Here is an 18,128-nt window from a genome sequence, read left to right as displayed (position 1 = left end):
AACATCAACGTTGAGGGCTTTGGTCTTAGTGAGGCAGAACATCAGTGTCACTTTAGATTTTTTTTTCTTTGTTGAAATACCCTACAACAGGGTTAATAATTTAGAATTTAATTTATTAAATTAATATTGAACATTTAATTTAATTAATTTTAATTAATGATAAACAAAATAATATAAATGAAAAAAATAACAAAAATAAATAAATAAAAAATGTAATAGATTCATTAAAAATTGATATTTAAAAAACCATTTAAATACAAAATACGAGAAAATGGAGGTTTATATAAAGTTTATAAAACAAACATTAAGAGTTTTTAAATAAGTTTTGAAGAAAAATTAAAAAAAAAGAAGAATTAAAGAGAGGAAATGAAACTATTTTAAATTAAAAAAGAAAAAATTTAAAAAATAGATAAACTTAATAAACAACATGGAATCCCCACTTCTTAAAAGTGTTTTATCTCTTCTTGAAGAAGATGAAGATAATGAAAAAAATGTAGAGTCTTTAAAGAGTCTTATTTATGATACATATGACCCAATAACGGTACAACCACCAAAAGAAATGATGGCAAATATGGAAAGACCAAATTCAGTTCCTTTAAATAATGCAGTTTATAATGTTTGTTAAATAAATGAATAATAATTTAAATAATACATAATAATTATTAATGAATTTAGGCACCACCTTTTATTCCAAGAAGAAAAATTTCAAGTAAAACTACTTCTGCCAATTGTATTTCACCAAGCTTTTATCAAATGAGTTCGAGAGTTAAACAACTTGTTTCTAGTCCACCTACATATAAAAAATCTAATAGTACTTCAATCAATTCTCATATAAAAATTCAACAAACTAATAACTATACAGTTACTGACTTATGTAAAGATCAACAAGGAAGTAGAAGAATCCAAACATTTTTAACTACTGCAAAAGATTTTGAAATTACAGAATTATTTGATAGTATTAAAGGAGATTTATATGAATTGATGAATGATTTATTTGGTAATTATGTTGTTCAAAAATTCATTGAATTAGGAAATGATAAATTACGTCAATTTGTGCATTCCATTATTAGAGGAAAGGTTGTAGAATTATCTAAACATATGTATGGATGTAGAGTTATTCAAAAGATTATTGAATATAGTAATACAAATGAAAATGAACGTATTTTCAATGAAATTGAAAAGAGTATTATTGAATTAATTGAAGACCAAAATGGAAATCATGTTATTCAAAAAATTATAGAAAATTATTGGGGGTGTATAGAAAAAATTCTTTCTGCTCTTCAAGGACAAATTGAAAAATATTCAGGACATGGATTTGGATGCAGAGTTATGCAAAGAATTATTGAAAAAAGAGATAATAATTTTAATAATCAAATTTTTCAAGAATTACAAGGGAATATTATTGTACTTTCAATGAACCAATTTGGTAATTATGTTATTCAACATTTATTAGAATTTGGTAATGATACAATTAGAGAAGCAATTATTAATGAAGTTGAAGATGTTTTCTTTGCAAGCTCATTATTAAAATTTTCTTCTAATGTAATGGAAAAATGTGTTCAATTTGGACCTTCTAATAAGCAACAAATTCTCATTAAGAAGTTATTTGATTGTACTGACGATATGATTTATAAAATGATGAAAGATCCATTTGCTAACTATGTTCTTCAAAGAATGTTTACTATGATGAATAATGACCAACGTTTACAATTCTATACTTCCTATGTTCAAAGAAATATTAATTCCTTAAGAAAGAACATTTATGCCAAACATTTATTAAATTCATTAGATGAATCAATGAAATAAATCATTAGAAACTTTGAATTCATTGAACAAAGATTAAGTTTTTATAGTTACACATAAATGATGCTTTTATTATTAAGCTTAATCATTCATTTAGTTTTATATTTTTTAAGTCTTTAAAAAATAAAGAAAATAATAAAAATCAATTAATTAAGTGTTAATAGATTTTTTATATATTCTTCCTAGCTCCAGGGGAGACTAATCCCATCCCTGAGCTTAAAAAATAAAGAAAAATAAATAAAAGAAATAATTCATTCAACTTAATTTTTAAGTAATTCAGTAATTTCTCTTTCAAAATACTTTTTTACATTATTTCTTTTAATTTTTAATGAAGGTGTAATTAAATCTCGTTCAATATCAAAAGAATATGGATGAAGAATAATACGTTTAACTTTTTCATATCCCATAAGTCCATGTTCACTTGCTACTTTATTTAAATCATTTAATATTATTTCAATAATTTTTGGGTTTTTACATAGTTCTTCATCTGTTTTATTTTCTAATGGTGTTCCAATAATTTCTTTTCTTAAGAATATAAATTGAGGAACAATAATACCATATAAATAATTTAAAGTTGATTTACCATCAACAAAAATATCTTTAACATAGTTAGATTCTTGAAGTATATTTTCTATTTTCTCGGTTGAAATATATTCTCCTTGTGATAATTTAAAAATATTGTTTGCTCGTGCAATAATTTCAAAATCATGATCTTTACGATACTTAACAATATCATTTGTTTTAATCCATCCATCTTTTATATGTTCATTATTATATTCTTCACTTTCTTTATAATATCCCTTAAACCCAGCAGTTGTTTTAAGATATATTTCTCCACAACATTCTTCATTTTGAGTACAAAATCCCATTTCCGGAACACATTCTATTTTTGCCATAACAGTTGGGTATGGTCTGCCAGCTACATCAAGATGAATTCCATTTGAAAATTGTGAAGCTAGTCCCATTCCTGTAGTTTCTGTTAGTCCATAACCAATAAATAAAGCATCTACAATAACTATTCTAAAAAATTTAGCAATTTCTTCTGTCAAAGGAGCACCAGCACTAATAATAATTTGTAATTTACCTCCAAATTTTTCCTTGATCGGACCAAAGAAGATATTATCAAAACTTGGAGTTAAAGCAGTTGGTTCAAATTCTAATCGTTTTTCTTTTAAGTAAAAAGCACTGTTATAAATTAATTGTGTTAAACAAGATGTTTCTCTTAATCCTTCCATTACCTTACTATAAATAGTTTGAAGAACTCGTGGAACAGCAGCAAGAACTACAGGTTTCATTAATTTAATATCTTCTACAAGTGTTGGAATACCTTGAGACATTAAACCAATAACTCCACCAAGACGATATATTGTCATTTCTAAGACTATAGCAAAAACATGAGCTAATGGAAGGAAAGATATACTAGACATTGGGTCAGTTCCTCTTGGATGTAATAACAAAAGTTCCAAAGGAATTCTTTCAACTAAACTTGTTGCACATGAAATTAAATTTTCATGAGTTAAAGGAACTCCTTTGGGAAATCCAGTAGTTCCACTTGTATACATTAATAATGCATCATCTTCTGGTTTAACTTTAGTTAATAAAATGTCAGTATTTGCAAGACCTAATTTATAGACATCAAGAAATGAAGTTAAAATACCATCTTTTGATGGTTGTTCTACTTCAAATTCATTAATAAAAATAATATTTTTCAAACAACCAACTTCTTCTAAAACTTTAATTTTTTCATTTGAAGTAAAAATATATTTAAGTTCTGCATGTCCTATAATATATTTAACAGCTTCTTTACCAAGACTTTCATATAAACTACAAATTCTTGCTCCAATATAACTACATGCAATAAAAAGATAATGCCATTCAAGTCTTCTTCTAGAAAAGAATCCTAAATTATCTCCTTTTTTAATTCCCATTTTAATTAACCCACGTGCAATAGTTTTTGAATACTCTAAAACTTCTTTATAAGAATAATATTCGTACTCTCCTCTTTTTCCTCCTGGAATATATTTTCTTTCTCCAATAAAAGGATGGTCAGGGTCATCTTCTACCCAATGTTCTACTGCATCAATAGGGCTATGAATTAATAGATGATCTGAAACAAGTAATTTATTTCCATTTTTTTCATAGTCGTCAGGATAGACATAGATAGTATGTTTTCTATGATTTGTATCCATTATTAAAATATGTTTTCTTCTTATAACATTTATCAGTTCATTCTAGAGATTGTTTTTCAAGTGACCCAGAAACAAGTGGAAGTTTCTCTTCAAATATCCTTTTTCCTTACTTTTTTCAAGTCTGCAACTAAACTTTTTCTATATTTTCACACTTTTTACTAGTGTTTTAGTTATTTTTCTTTTCGTATTCTACTTTCTGTAGTATTTAATTTGTATGTCAAAAACTAATAGTTCCTAAAACATATCATCACAAACACCGATGGAATTTATCAAATTTCCATGTTTTGAATTAGAAATTAACTAATACAAAAATATTATGAAAAAGAAAATACTCTTAAAATAGATTAGCAAAAATAAACACTAGTATTAAATAACATTATTATTTTATTTATTAATTCAAAAAAAACAAAAATAATCAAAGAAGAGAAAAATGTTATTTTCTTAAACAAAACACTTGAATATCATTCACTGCAGCAGTACTCTCTATTTCAGGAGAAACACTATCTTCACAAGAAGCAGCATATAAACCACACACATAAGTATCTTTCATACCAAGAACTTTTCCTATAAAACTTCTATCAGGTCGAAGTAATGATAACATACTAATGATTAGAAGAAATAACAAATAAATAATCAAGTAACAAACCCAGTAAAATTACTAGAAACATAGTCTTCCCAGTTATCAAAATATCGTTTACAATTATCACATCCATCTCTTTGAAATTGTTCTTGACTCTTAATTAATCCACATATTTTACAACAACGTAATGAATTAAAATTACTTGGTATAACAGGGTCCATTGATTCACGATATCTTCTTTGTTCAATAAGATCATCATTAACGAGAGGATCATCAATACTCATCTTAATAAAAACAGAAAATTTATATTTCTTTTGTAGTTTTTCTTTTTTTTTATTTCCATTTTTTATATATTAAAAAAATAATTCATTAAACTATTAAATGAATTAATTTTCATTGTAACAAATAAAGTAAAATAAACATTTTTTTACTTATAATTCTTGTTGATAATCAGCCATATAATCATCAACATCTTCCATTGCATTAATAACAAGATCAATATTACTATAAAAGTACTTATGTTCATCATCATCATAACTGTCAAATGGAAGTAATTTTCCATTACTATCGAAAAAGGCAAATTTAGGAGAATACTCTTCTTTATTAAATGGTTCCATATGATAATATACATCAGTTTCATCTAAACCACAAAGAATAAACCTTTTAGCTAATGCCTTGAATCGAGGGTGTTGATCAAACACTTGATAATATGTACCACATTGTTCACATTCCAATCCACCAAAGAAAGCTAAGATTGGAAGTTTTCTTCTTTGAGCTGCTTCAAGAGCTTCTTCATATGAGTACCACCTTAATTCTCCCATATATGGTTCCCATTTTTTGTCGTAAGCAAAAGATAAAGTGAGGAAAGGAATAATTAAGATATAACTGTACATAGTTTGGTTAAACAGTTTATTCAAGTTCATTATAACGTTAAATTGGCTCCACGTCATTTATCATCAGAGCATTTCATCTGAAATTTTGTTTTTTTATAAAAAATAATAAAAACAAAAAAAACAAATAAATTTTTTTATTTTATTCACTATTTTCTTCTTTACTATTTTGTTTTACTAACTTTTGTTCTTCTTCATCAAAACACTCACTGTTTAATTCCCAATGCATTCCATCTCCTTGGGTAGTATAAATAGGTAATAACGCAGTCAAAATATTAGTTCCAAACATTAATTGAAGATTTTTGATATTACCTAAGTCATATGGATTATCTTGTCTTGTTTGTTTAGTACTACAACAAGAGAAATAATCACGTTCTATAGTTGTAGAATTTGTTAAGGCAATTGGTATCTGAACTGTGATCATAGAAAATGCTGATAGTCCAAATGCAATTCCTACAAGTAAATGAACTAAATGAATAGTTCCAGAAACAGTAAATGCTTTATTCTGAAGATAATCTAATACGCTAAATAATGCAGAAAAAACTGTTACAATACAACAAGTCAATCCAGCATAACAGAGGAAGAGAATAAAGAATTTGTGATTCTTAAATCCAACACAAGTACCGAGCCAGGGGCAATGATGGTCCATTTTTAATACACAAGCTTGACATTGACTGCAATGATGACATCTTATAGGCTTTCGGTGATGACAGCGTTTACAAATTTTAAAATCAGTATTCTATTGACATAAATAAAAGGTCAAAAGTATAAGAAAAAACAAACAGTGTCAATATCATTTGGTAACCAAACATCTGTAAATACAGTTCGATAATATGACCAAGTTGTTAAAATTATGTTAGGAACATATAAGAAGAAATAAAAAACAAGAAAACAATAACTGTTATTTATTATACAAAGTATTTCTTCAGAGCAAAACAATGAAATAGTAGTGAAGAAAATGAGTGTTGTAAATGAAACAGCTAAGAAACGATATTTTTTGTATTGAAAATGTTTTGGTATAAAATCACTTCCCATAACTAAATATTTTAAGTTCTTATAAACCTTGAACCAAAACTTAAAAAAAAACGTTGGTTTCAGTCCAATGAAACAATACTGTAACGAAAGTTAAAATAAATTCAATTATTCGATATAAGGTATTAAATCAACTAATAACTTGTATTGAAAGTCAGGATCTTCTTCAAAAAATAATAAAGTTACATCTTTATGAATAACAGGATATTCTAACTGAGCATATACTTTACTTGTAATCCAATCTTTAATATCATCAAATTTACGTCCATTATCATATAATATAATCGAATTCTCTTTTCCTTCTACTAATGCCATCCAATAAGGAGAGTCCATTTTTGGATATATTGCAATTTCACTTGTTTTAATTTGGTCCTTAATACTTATAATGAATCCTTCTTCATCCATAAGGATACGTTCATCAATATCAATAAAGAAAGTTTCTTTTAATATTAATGTAGCTTGAAAATAGGAAAGCTTACCTTTCCAACCTCTAGGAGTAGTAATAGAGTCCAATGTATATTTTGATGATGCGTATAATTTTCTTAGAGAAAATAGGGATAAAGGATTAATTAAAGGAATTTTTTTCATTACCATACAATATTTTACTTTCTTACCAAATACATCAAATTCTTCTTCTTCTCTTTTTACTTTTGCTAAAAATTTCTTTGAATATCCTTCTTCACTAGATATATAAAGTACATTATTTGGATCAGTTGACATTACAACAAAATCAACAGTATAATCATCATTATATTTAATTGCAAAGAATGATCCATCTAATCCATCATTTTTAAGAGATTTAATAACCGTTCTTTTTTTTGTATCAATTTCAATATCAGTGATACCTCTTTCAGTAATTATTCTTTTAATTTTGTTTAAAGTGAATATTTTACCAAAAGAAAAAAAGATTTCTGTTGGAAGTTGAATATTTTGTCGTTGGTCTTTATACTTTTCTGATAATGTTAAAGGAGCTGGACTATCAACGAATGATTGTCCAAATTCTGATAAATTAACTTCTATCTTTCCAATATAATCATTTTCACTTAATTTATCATAATCAAATAATTCAACTAACACTGTTTCTTTTGTTAAATGATGTAAAATAAATCTTGAATTCCAAATGGGATTATAATTATTCATCACCGCTTTTGTTTGACATGAACGTTCTACACTTTCACATTCTTCATTTCTTTGTTCTTTTTCTTCAATTTCTTTCAATTTTTTTTTATATTCATCTTTTGAATTACTTTTATTTTTCTTTTTCAAGCTTGTTTTTGAAACTGAAAAATTTAATACAATAAATCCATCAATACGTCCTCCAATATCTGCTTTTGGTAAATTTTCACCTTTTTCAACAACAATATCATAAAGATAATCTTTTGGATTATGGTCTTTATTTGTTTCATTACCACTTGGGGAAGAGGAATTACTTTGCATTAATACTAATAAAAATTGAATTTATAGATGAAGTTAATCTTTTGATTGAATAGAAAAATTAATTTATTTAAAATTCTTAAAAATTTTTAAAACAAAAAAAAAATTGAAATGAAAAAATAATTTATTGATTTGATGTTATATTTTGTTTGTCAGAATATGTTTGGTCTAAATAATACATCGAATAAAGTTGTTGAATTTTTTCATCACATTTATTCATTCTTTCATCTAATTCAAGTGTTTTTTGTTTAAGTTCAGTTAAATTATTTTGGTTTTTAATTATTACGTTGTTAAGTTCAGTTGACATAAATGAGTTTTCAAAATGAATTATAAGTTTCCTTTTTTTTATTAGCACCTTTTTAAGTTCCTTTATTATACCAATTTGATAAAGTTATTATCTTTTATTACATAACCATCTATATCAATCACTTCATGATCTATATCATTAATCCATGGAATGTCAGTTGAAGAATATTTTGTTGATTGTTTAATGTCATATGGTAATGGAAATCTAGTTAATGTGAAATTGTCAATGAATAACATTCCCATTTCATAGTTATTTATTTCTAGTGTAGAATTTGTTGGTTTTCCCCAAGCAGCACCAGAAATATTTGAAGACGTTAAAATACCATATTTAGGAATGTCTTCTTCATAAATGACATATGTCTACTAGTAAATAAAAGCAGTATTAATAAATTAAATAAATTCATAACAAACTTTAATGTGAGGTTGAATAAGATGTCTTGGAAATGGAGGAAGAAATTTATAAAAGTAATTTTCCCAGGTTTTTACAAAATTACTTCGTAGAAAGAATGAACAACTTCCATGATATCCTGTTTCACTCGTACGAATAAAATCTTCTGTTGGCCATATAATCTGAAATTTTGATTCAGGTTGGTTCGTTAAACAGAGTGAAAGCTCTCTTCTGTACTGGTTAGTAAAAAGTCCTAAAGAAGACGCTTGTGCAGCAATAGTACAATGGTTAGTAAATTGAACATGAAGTTTATTATTAAGGATGTCATATACTTGTTTCATTCCATATTTATTTAGGTCATTCCCTTTATGAGTCCCTGGAATTGATAATAATAGCCATCCATCAATAGTAGAATAGTCAAAGTCAGAAAGATATGAAATAGTAACATTAACCGAAGTGAAATAACTTTGTAATGTTGTTAAGAAATGAGCTCCTTTTTCGTTGAGAACTGTTGATGATTCAGAAGGTTTAAAATCTTTGATATATATTCCTTGAGACTTGAGATTATAGTCAAGTGGAATAAGGTTTGCTGTTGACAAAACAAAACGGAGACCACCTTCATATAATATTATCATAATTTTGACGTGATGACACCCTTTTTTTAAAGGAACACTGAATGTTTCAAAGTCTTTATATTCTTGAATAAGCAATTGGTCAAAATAATTGAGAGTTCCATTATGGACGAACTGAACAGGAATTCTTGTTAAGATTGGTAATTCATCAAATAGCCATTGAAGGTCAAAAACAAATGTAGTAAGAGTTACTGAATATATTTCTCCCTAATAAAAAGTTAATAGTTAAATTTAAAATACTCTTAATAAAAAAAACGTACTGGAGTATTAAAAATATCATGTAATGAAACTGTATCTTTTTCCTTCATTAAAGAAGGAGTTAATTCTAATTTATTCAAATGAAACAATTTCTCAGACATTAAATAAAAAAATAAGATTGACTTAAAAAAATATTTTAATTCAGGGAAATTACTTGATCTAAATCAAATAACCGTTTAGTGAATTAACTACATTTAGCTTTTAGATAATTCGGTCCAACCTTGTAATTTTCCCTTAATCCAAAGCTTAACGCAATTATTATTTCCTTAATATCAAGACATTAATAAATAATAAATAACATTGAAAATTATGGTAATTTATTGAGAAGAAGTAATAAAAATATTAAATAATATCTTTATTAATTAATTTGTTATACATTATAATAATTTAATCTTCAATTAGAAAAAAAAAAGAAAGTTCTAAAGAATGATTTAGAAGTTCTGTAAGGAGCAATAACAAGTAAAAACAAAGAAAGAAGTTTTTTTATGAGATTTTTTCTTATCATGTTATTCTTTTCTTAGATAAAAGGGTAGAATGAGAATTTATAACGTTTCTCTTATGTGAGATCTTTATTCTTAGAAAAATCAAAAACATGTCTAACACAAGCTATAGTAGTTCTGGTAATATTTCCGATGCAATTAAAAGAGAATTTGAAAGTAAAGCAAAAGCCATTATTGAGAAGAGAGTTAAGCAACTCAATTTAATGCTCTGTAAATATTCATGCTTTCCAAATCTTAAAAGTCAATTTATGTACTTAAAAGAACAATTAGTCAATGCTTCTCATTACAAAGAATGTATGTCAGAAGAAGAAATGGAAAAAACTCTTCAGATGCTCCATAGAGTTGTAACAAACATGTCTATAAAAGAAGTAGAGAAAGGTTATACAAAGCATGAAGGAATTAGGTATGAGCTAAAACAATTTGACCGGGAACCTATTCGATCATTTGGGAGAATTAAAAAGATTACTGCTAAAGAATTAAATTCAAGAAGTACAAAATAATTATAATATGTATTTATTTCTTTACATGATATTTTTATCAACTTAAAAAAGTCTAAAAATAACACAATAATCTTGAATTTAAAAATCGTTCAATAACATAATTAATAAAATAATGTTTTTAGTTTTTATTTATTGTTCATTCCTTCAAATTTTTTTTACTTTTTGAAACAATTCTGAAAAGCTCAATAAATAGTTTACTTAATAAACTGTCAAAAAATACAAAGAAAACTTGAAAAAAAAGTCCTTCTTTATTAGACATGGCTTGTATATGCCCCATTGAAAATGGTATTGAGGCAATTGAGATTTTTAGAAAATATACTCATAATTGTTTTTATGATGGTCTTGATGTTACTTCATATATATTTGGACTAATTAATATTGGTTTCTGGATGTGTGCTCAATTCCCACAATTGTATAAAACCTTTAAAACTAAAAAGCCAGAATCATTATCAATAACATTTCTTGTAATGTGGTTAGGTGGTGATATAACAAATTTATTAGGTTGTATTTTTACAGACCAAACACAAGTACAATTATTAACCTCTGTTTATTTTGTTTTAATTGATATTATTATGCTGTCTCAATATGCATGGTATTTGTTAATATGTAGAAAGAAATATCGTTTGTTTTTTTTTTATTTAGACAACACTCTTTTATTTTCTGGTATTTAAACTAACTTTTTTATAGATAAAGAGGATTATCAAATTCTTAGTTCTGACTCATCAATCGCAACTCCTCCAGATAATATTTCTGATGATACAATAATTAATGAAGAAGATTTAAATGACAATTATAGTCAAGTTAGTAATAGTAGATTTGTTATTGTGTTAATGACACTTTTATGTGTTTTTGCACAAGAATATTTTATGAATAGTTTAGATGAATCAGATGACCTTCCTTATTGTGGAGAAAAGGATTATTCTCTCTTAGAACGGATAATAGGGGATGTTTCTGCATGGGTTTCAGGATTATTATATTTCTTTGGAAGAATTCCACAGATAATTCATATTTATAGAACCAAGAATGTTGATGGATTATCTATTTTGTTATTTATCATGGCAACAATAGCCAATATTTTTTATTCATTATCTCTTTTTATTTCTGGTATTGATCTTACTGACCCAACATTTTATGAAGCAAAATTAGCATATATTATTGGTTCATTTTTTGTTATTCCAATGTCTTTAGTTGTTATAGCTCAGTATTATTATTATAAATATATTAAAAATTGGTGGATACATAGAAAAGATGAAAAACAACCATTGTTAACTGGGGTAGATCAGTAGTAGTTAATATTTTATTTCTTAATAACTAATAACAAATAAAAAAAAGGCTCTTAGTTTAGAATTGATTACAAACGTATTCTTATTGTTTCCCTATTCCTTTTTTTCTTAAAAATTCTTGAATTTCTGTTAATAACGGTTTAGGTTTGACTAAAAGAGTTTTTGGTTCATTTTTATGTGGTATAGAAATAGTTGTTCCTCGTTTCTTTACATCTGCTTTCTCAACAACACGTTGGATAGTTCCAAAACAGTTATCAATCTTCATTTGTTTCATTTGAGAACGCATTGTAGTAATATCACTCACATTTTCAGGGAAAAGATGTTGAAACTCTTTGATAAGAAAAACAATAATTTCTTTTAATGTTGACTCTTTCTTTAATTGTTCTATTTGAACTTGTTTAGATTTTATTGGTTTTGTTGAGAGGGAGTTTATTGAAAATATACATGAATAAAGATTATCTGCTAAAGACTGTTCATTCATTTTGTTTACATCAGATAGTGATTCTATTTTACAACACACCTTAAGTAAAGCTGTAAGAAGTGTTATTGATTCTTTATTACATGAATTAATCATCTGTCGAACAGGTTTATTGTGTGTTGAATATTCGTTTGGTTGTCCAAGATTATTCCATTGTTGTATAATTGTATTTGTCAACTCTGAATTAATCAAAGAATTTGGTAATTGTTTTAGGAACATTTTAAGGCATTCACAAACTACATTTGGTGGTAATCCTTCAAACTCTATTTGGTCCATTCTTAATAAAACTTCTTTAGCATAATCCTTTTCTTGGTTATTAGCTTTATTCATAATGAATTCTTTTTCACAGCATGAATTAATTATATACAAAAAAATACTTTCTATTTGATTTGGTAATTGGTCTTTGGTTTTTTGTTCTTCTTTTAAGATTTCTTTAAGGTCTTTTTTCAAATAACGATTGCTTTCATTTCCAGATAATTCTCTAATATCATTTAATAATTTTTGTTGTTGTGCATTTGCAACAGCTTTTAGCATATCCCTGTTTGCACTAATTTGAAGGTCACATTCAGAAAACATTCTTTGAAATGATTGTATAATTGAATGAAGATGTAATGGTCCATGACATTGTAACTCACCTCTAATCTTTGATGCATCTTGTTTTGATTGACTGAGTATAAGAGTGTTTAACCTTTCGATAAGACTATGACATTCATGATGGCAAAAACGAAAACGTTCTGAAATAGTTTCAAGTTCATTTGAAATGCACTGTAAACTTTCATTGATATGATTTAAACCAACACTTTCTAATAGATAAATATAATTAGTTCATTTTTTTTAAGATGATTGTAATATTATTAACTAAAGAACAAACTTGATAATCCAGGAAGATTAATACAATATATTGAGTCAATATATTCAGCATGACCTTTGATGCATTCAGCTAATCCTTCAATGTACTCATAACATTTTTCTTCAAATAATTGTTGATAATACCAAAAAGCTATTTCATTAACAATTTCATAATTAAATATATCCATTGGTTGTTGAATTATAGGATTAAAGAATTGATCTTCAACAACATCCGATTGATAAATAGTTTCTACTTGTTTAAGTATCATATTAACTATTTCTAGTCCATTTTCATCAAGATTATCCTGATTAGAAGATATAACTTTAAAGGTTTCAATAATTCTTTCATCATAAGCTTGTAAATGTACAGTTTGTTGTCTTTTGCATTTATTATCATTAATTATTGAAGATACAATATTAATTACTGACTCTGCAAAGTGTTGAAATCCAATTTTATTAAAAGGTTTTATACTTTCAAAAATCATTAATTTAACATTTTTACTTGTACCTTTCTTTCTTGTTTGTTTTCCACCTAATAATTCCATAAATGTTGATGACACAGCATTCATTACAATAATTTCTTTTGTTCTAGAGTCTGTTATATTTTCAAAACCATATTGATTTTTTAAATATTGTCTTACGTTTTGACCATATACCACTGTGTCTTCTATTTTTAAATGAGGAAGTGTTTGATATGATATTTTGGAAGGTGTTTTTACAATAACCTCATTTCCAAGTAATACATACATTCCAATAATCCCAGCATTACTTATCCGCTCTCTATTCATTGACATTCGTTTAACTTCTCGAAGAACATCTTTTGGTCTTTTTTCTATCTTCTTTTGAGATGGCATAATTAATTTTCAAATGGTAATTAATTAATTCATACTTCCTTCTTTTTAACTCTTTTATTTTAATAAAAAAGATAAAAAAAATTCTTGTAATTTTAAAAATGTTATTTCTTCTGAAAAAAAATATATATTTATAACATTTTCATTTCACTTTATATTGTTATTCTTTGAAAATACAAAATATAATTACTTCTTTCAATAAACAAAAATACCTTTCATATGAAAGTTTCCACCTTGTTCTATAACTTTTATTTTTAGATTAGTTAGATACATTTATTATTATGCAATAAATTATTTTACTTTAATTATTTAAATTAAGGTAAAAATACATTGTTATGTTATTTTGTAAAGATAAAATCTTGTAAATCAAAATTTGATTTTTAGATACTATTTTATCTTTCTACTTTATTGTTTCAGTGTCAAGTTATACTACTAATTTTAATGCCTTGCTTTTGTTGTTCTTAGTGAAATTTTTTTGATATTTGATATAATTTCTCTTCTTTTTTTTTAACAAATTAACTATTCTAATTCATGAACTTACCTATATATTTTGTTTAGTATTTTAAAAGAACTAGAGTGAAAGATCTATGCTTAACTTAGTTCATGGAATTTTGGAAAAAGTACCTAAAAAATAAAAATGAGATGTATATGATTTTTAGTGACTCACGATGTGAGGCTAAATCAAAAATTGTTTCGTTCGATTTAGATGGTACTTTGGTTACGGTTTGGAATTCATTTCTTTTTTTTTATTTAACTTGTTTTATTGATTGGTTTAGACAAAAACTGGTAAAACTTTTGCCACGTCTTCAGAAGATTGGAAGTGGTTAAATGAAAAAGTGATACCAACACTTCAACAAGAAGTCGAAAGAGATGCAAAGATTGTCATTTTCACTAACCAAAAAGGGATCATGAGTCGTGGTGAAATAAATACCAAAAAGTGTGATGAGTTTTGTCAACGAATAGAACATATCATAAAACAATTAGCGATGTATGAGATTTATGTACAAGTGTTTGTTGCAATATCAGATAATATTTATAGAAAACCACTTCCAGGAATGTGGTCATTATTAGAGAAGAATAATCAGTGTATCAAAATTGATAAGTCAAAGAGTTATTTTATTGGAGATGCTGCAGGAAGAGGAGATAATTGGATGAAAGGAAAAAAGAAAGACTTTAGTTGCAGTGATCGTAAATTTGCAAAAAATGTTGGGATAAAATTTAATACACCTGAAGAATATTTTCTTGGAATGAAACCTTGTGAATTTGAGTGGGACGACATAGACATGAATTCTTTTCCACTAGTCTCTGGAAGAGAAAGGTTAGATCTTTTGAAAATCCAATTCAAAGAGGGTAGGGAAATGATTTTATTTGTTGGATCTCCAGCTTCAGGTAAAACCTCGTTTTATGAGAAATATCTAAAACCAAAGGGGTATGGATGGATCAATATGGATACATTAGGTAATAAAACAAAATGTATGAGAGAAGCAAAGAAATTGATTGAAAATGAGTCACTTGTTATTGATAATTCAAATCCAACTATTGAAGGAAGACAGGAATTTATTGAGTTAGCGAAAAAGAATGATATTCCTATTAGATGTTTTTATTTTGAATGTGATAAAAAATTAACAAACCACTTAAATACTTTTCGGGCATTAACAACAAATAAAAATATTCCAGCAATTGCTATAAATGTATATTATAAAAAATTTGTTCAACCACGAAAAGAAGAAGGATTTACAGAAATTATAACTATCCCATTTGTAGTAGAAGAAGATTATTTATTAACAAATGATACAAAACAATTATTATATTATTCATATTAAACATTAAAAAAAACACTATTATTAATTTTTCGGAAATTTCTAATTTTTTATGTTTTTTTTTGGAAGTCTTTAAAACTTGAAAAAACAGATTTAGTGGTGCTTTGGTTAAGACAATGATGAAAGCTCCGTATGCCCATAACTTGGATTATGACTCTCGTCAATTAATTGAACAATTAATGCTTACACCAAATGATAAAAGAACACCGTTAAACCAAATATTCTTTGATGTAGCTGTTGGATTTAATAAAAGAACCGAATATCGAATGTTATGGTTTAGATTTGATATAAGAAAATTATATTTTCTAAGACATGGAGATCCAAGAGAAGAACTTTTATTCTCATCTTTTTCATTTGTTACATTAGAAGATAATAATTCGAAGATTAAATTAATTGTAACTGATTTTGTAGAGAATCCAAAAACATACTTTATTATTACTCAATCACAGAGCGATACATTACAAATTTTTCAATTGCTCCGAGGTATTTCTACACGTCCTACTATGTTATTTTTTGAACAAGACTTTTATCAAGACTATGTTAATAAAAAAAGAACTGTTGCTTGTAAAAAAAGAGGTCAAACTGCATGGGCAAGAAGAGATATGATTATATTTAATGGATTATTTGTATTATATGGAGAAACAGGAAGAATTCCACTAACTATGTGTCCTATGTGTGATAAAGTTAACATTATGAGACACCCAAGAAATGTTTTGGAAATTACTACATCAATAAGAAGAATATTATTACATTTTGATAGTGATATAGACATGAATGATACATATGAATGTTTATTGACTTGTGATCAATATATTCGTCAACCCATAATGTTTCCTGTAAAAGATTTCTTTACAGGTAAATTAGGAGATTTACACCAAAGCTGTAGAGAGGTTTGTATTAAAAATATGTTGTATCCAGAAGAATGTTTTGATAATTTTCCAGTCCTTTGTGAAATACTTCGTGCGGTTACAAAAAAAAGATGTGTTACTGTTGGAGATCGTAAAACAACAAAAAAAGAAGAAGAAGAACTTACAAGAAGACCACCACCTCCTCCTCAAGTTCCATTACAAGAAGATGATTTAGGACAATACTGCATTAAAGAAGATCCTAAGAAGTATTATAGTAATTTTGTTTCAGTAGGTAAAGGTGGATTTGGAGAAGTGTTCAAAGCAACAAGAAAAGAAGATGGAGCTGCTGTAGCTTTAAAAGTACTTCGTCATAGTGTTGATGAAAGATATGCAAAGATAGGGTGCGAAGTTGCAAGAATGAAATTATGGGATCATCCTAATTTAATTAAAACAATTGGATGTTTTTTATATGACCATAAAGTATACATTGGAATGGAATTTTGTTCTGGAGGAACATTAAAGTCAATGTTAAAGCCAAGGAACCAAGGGTTATCATTTAGTGAAATTGCTTATATTCTTAAACAATCATTACAGGGAATTGCTTATATTCACCAAACAGGATTTATTCATAGAGATATAAAAACTGCAAATATTTTAATGGATGACCATTACTGTGTTAAAGTGATTGACTTTGGTTTAGTAGTTAGAAAGTCATCACAACCACAAAACCGTGCTGGTTCAAAATCGTATATGGCACCAGAAGTTATTAAACAAATACCTTATGACGAAAAAGTTGATATTTGGAGTATTGGATGTGTTGCACAAGAATTACTTGAATCCCAACCACCTTACAAAGAACATGGTGTTATTAAAGGAATGTTTAAAACAGCTGCATTTGGAGCACAATATCTTAGAGACGAAACAAAAGCAATCGAGCCATTTGTAGATTTTGTTAATAAATGTTTTGCTTATGACCCAAGAGATAGACCTTCATGTGATGAATTATTAACACATAAATTCTTACAGTATGCGCAACAGTCAAATTATATGAGAAGGTGTTATGAAATTCCTTGAATGTAATGATAATGTTATATTATTTGAAAAACAATCAGTTAATTTAAAAAATTTTATCTCTTGTTTCATTAACAATTTCTTTTATTTATTTCAACTAGTCTTAGTTGTTAAAAGATTTCTTTCAAAAACACATGACTGTCATGAAAGAAAGTAAAGAAAGAGAAATAAAATAAGATAATATAAAGATATGAAATGAATAAAAGAAATATAGAATATTACAGTGATGAATAATAACTAGAAATAATTAAAACAATGAGGTAACGTGCATAGAAGATAATGAAATAAGAGAAATGCTGAAAATAAATAATGATTATATGATGAAATTTTACAAAACACGTCGTAAAAGAAATAATAAAAGAACATTTAATGAAATATATTAATACATGGAAATTAAATGCAATGAATAATCAAAT

The 18,128-nt window shown here is 26.4% G+C and overlaps 12 protein-coding genes across 12 annotated transcripts; 5 read left to right on the top strand and 7 right to left on the bottom strand.

Moving 5' to 3' along the window:
- Positions 1-427: 427 nt before the first annotated feature.
- ENU1_193000 (pumilio family RNA-binding protein) lies at positions 428-1,806 on the top strand (the record flags this gene model as incomplete). Its single annotated transcript, XM_008861889.1, has 2 exons — positions 428-616; positions 676-1,806. The coding sequence occupies 2 exons, from the start codon at positions 428-430 to the stop codon at positions 1,804-1,806; spliced, it is 1,320 nt and encodes a 439-aa protein (XP_008860111.1).
- Positions 1,807-2,063: 257 nt separating this feature from the next.
- Positions 2,064-3,992, bottom strand: ENU1_192990 (long-chain-fatty-acid--CoA ligase, putative; the record flags this gene model as incomplete). Its single annotated transcript, XM_008861888.1, has 1 exon — positions 2,064-3,992. The coding sequence occupies one exon, from the start codon at positions 3,990-3,992 to the stop codon at positions 2,064-2,066; it is 1,929 nt and encodes a 642-aa protein (XP_008860110.1).
- Positions 3,993-4,425: 433 nt separating this feature from the next.
- On the bottom strand, positions 4,426-4,856 carry ENU1_192980 (transcription initiation protein SPT4, putative; the record flags this gene model as incomplete). The annotated part of the gene is made up of 2 exons (XM_008861887.1): positions 4,426-4,594; positions 4,639-4,856. The coding sequence occupies 2 exons, from the start codon at positions 4,854-4,856 to the stop codon at positions 4,426-4,428; spliced, it is 387 nt and encodes a 128-aa protein (XP_008860109.1).
- Positions 4,857-5,003: 147 nt separating this feature from the next.
- ENU1_192970 (hypothetical protein) lies at positions 5,004-5,465 on the bottom strand (the record flags this gene model as incomplete). Its single annotated transcript, XM_008861886.1, has 1 exon — positions 5,004-5,465. The coding sequence occupies one exon, from the start codon at positions 5,463-5,465 to the stop codon at positions 5,004-5,006; it is 462 nt and encodes a 153-aa protein (XP_008860108.1).
- Positions 5,466-5,604: 139 nt separating this feature from the next.
- Positions 5,605-6,497, bottom strand: ENU1_192960 (DHHC zinc finger domain containing protein; the record flags this gene model as incomplete). Its single annotated transcript, XM_008861885.1, has 2 exons — positions 5,605-6,201; positions 6,246-6,497. The coding sequence occupies 2 exons, from the start codon at positions 6,495-6,497 to the stop codon at positions 5,605-5,607; spliced, it is 849 nt and encodes a 282-aa protein (XP_008860107.1).
- Positions 6,498-6,602: 105 nt separating this feature from the next.
- Positions 6,603-7,931, bottom strand: ENU1_192950 (hypothetical protein; the record flags this gene model as incomplete). The annotated part of the gene is made up of 1 exon (XM_008861884.1): positions 6,603-7,931. One exon carries the CDS (start codon positions 7,929-7,931, stop codon positions 6,603-6,605), a length of 1,329 nt encoding a protein of 442 aa, XP_008860106.1.
- A 369-nt stretch (positions 7,932-8,300) lies between these two features.
- Positions 8,301-9,613, bottom strand: ENU1_192940 (tyrosyl-DNA phosphodiesterase, putative; the record flags this gene model as incomplete). Its single annotated transcript, XM_008861883.1, has 3 exons — positions 8,301-8,594; positions 8,646-9,461; positions 9,515-9,613. 3 exons carry the CDS (start codon positions 9,611-9,613, stop codon positions 8,301-8,303), a joined length of 1,209 nt encoding a protein of 402 aa, XP_008860105.1.
- Positions 9,614-10,104: 491 nt separating this feature from the next.
- Positions 10,105-10,512, top strand: ENU1_192930 (hypothetical protein; the record flags this gene model as incomplete). The annotated part of the gene is made up of 1 exon (XM_008861882.1): positions 10,105-10,512. The coding sequence occupies one exon, from the start codon at positions 10,105-10,107 to the stop codon at positions 10,510-10,512; it is 408 nt and encodes a 135-aa protein (XP_008860104.1).
- Positions 10,513-10,769: 257 nt separating this feature from the next.
- ENU1_192920 (PQ loop repeat protein) lies at positions 10,770-11,798 on the top strand (the record flags this gene model as incomplete). Its single annotated transcript, XM_008861881.1, has 2 exons — positions 10,770-11,133; positions 11,200-11,798. 2 exons carry the CDS (start codon positions 10,770-10,772, stop codon positions 11,796-11,798), a joined length of 963 nt encoding a protein of 320 aa, XP_008860103.1.
- A 79-nt stretch (positions 11,799-11,877) lies between these two features.
- On the bottom strand, positions 11,878-13,976 carry ENU1_192910 (RhoGAP domain containing protein; the record flags this gene model as incomplete). The annotated part of the gene is made up of 2 exons (XM_008861880.1): positions 11,878-13,076; positions 13,145-13,976. The coding sequence occupies 2 exons, from the start codon at positions 13,974-13,976 to the stop codon at positions 11,878-11,880; spliced, it is 2,031 nt and encodes a 676-aa protein (XP_008860102.1).
- Positions 13,977-14,576: 600 nt separating this feature from the next.
- ENU1_192900 (DNA 3'-phosphatase domain containing protein) lies at positions 14,577-15,796 on the top strand (the record flags this gene model as incomplete). The annotated part of the gene is made up of 2 exons (XM_008861879.1): positions 14,577-14,696; positions 14,750-15,796. 2 exons carry the CDS (start codon positions 14,577-14,579, stop codon positions 15,794-15,796), a joined length of 1,167 nt encoding a protein of 388 aa, XP_008860101.1.
- Positions 15,797-15,909: 113 nt separating this feature from the next.
- On the top strand, positions 15,910-17,715 carry ENU1_192890 (serine/threonine-protein kinase, putative; the record flags this gene model as incomplete). The annotated part of the gene is made up of 1 exon (XM_008861878.1): positions 15,910-17,715. One exon carries the CDS (start codon positions 15,910-15,912, stop codon positions 17,713-17,715), a length of 1,806 nt encoding a protein of 601 aa, XP_008860100.1.
- Between the last annotated feature and the right edge of the window lie 413 nt (positions 17,716-18,128).

Source organism: Entamoeba nuttalli (genome assembly GCF_000257125.1).
Source record: "Entamoeba nuttalli P19 unplaced genomic scaffold asmbl_9056, whole genome shotgun sequence".
NCBI classification, from domain to species: domain Eukaryota; phylum Evosea; order Mastigamoebida; family Endamoebidae; genus Entamoeba; species Entamoeba nuttalli.
The sequence above is the reverse complement of the archived record's forward strand: the minus strand, read 5'-3'. Positions and strand labels throughout refer to the sequence as shown.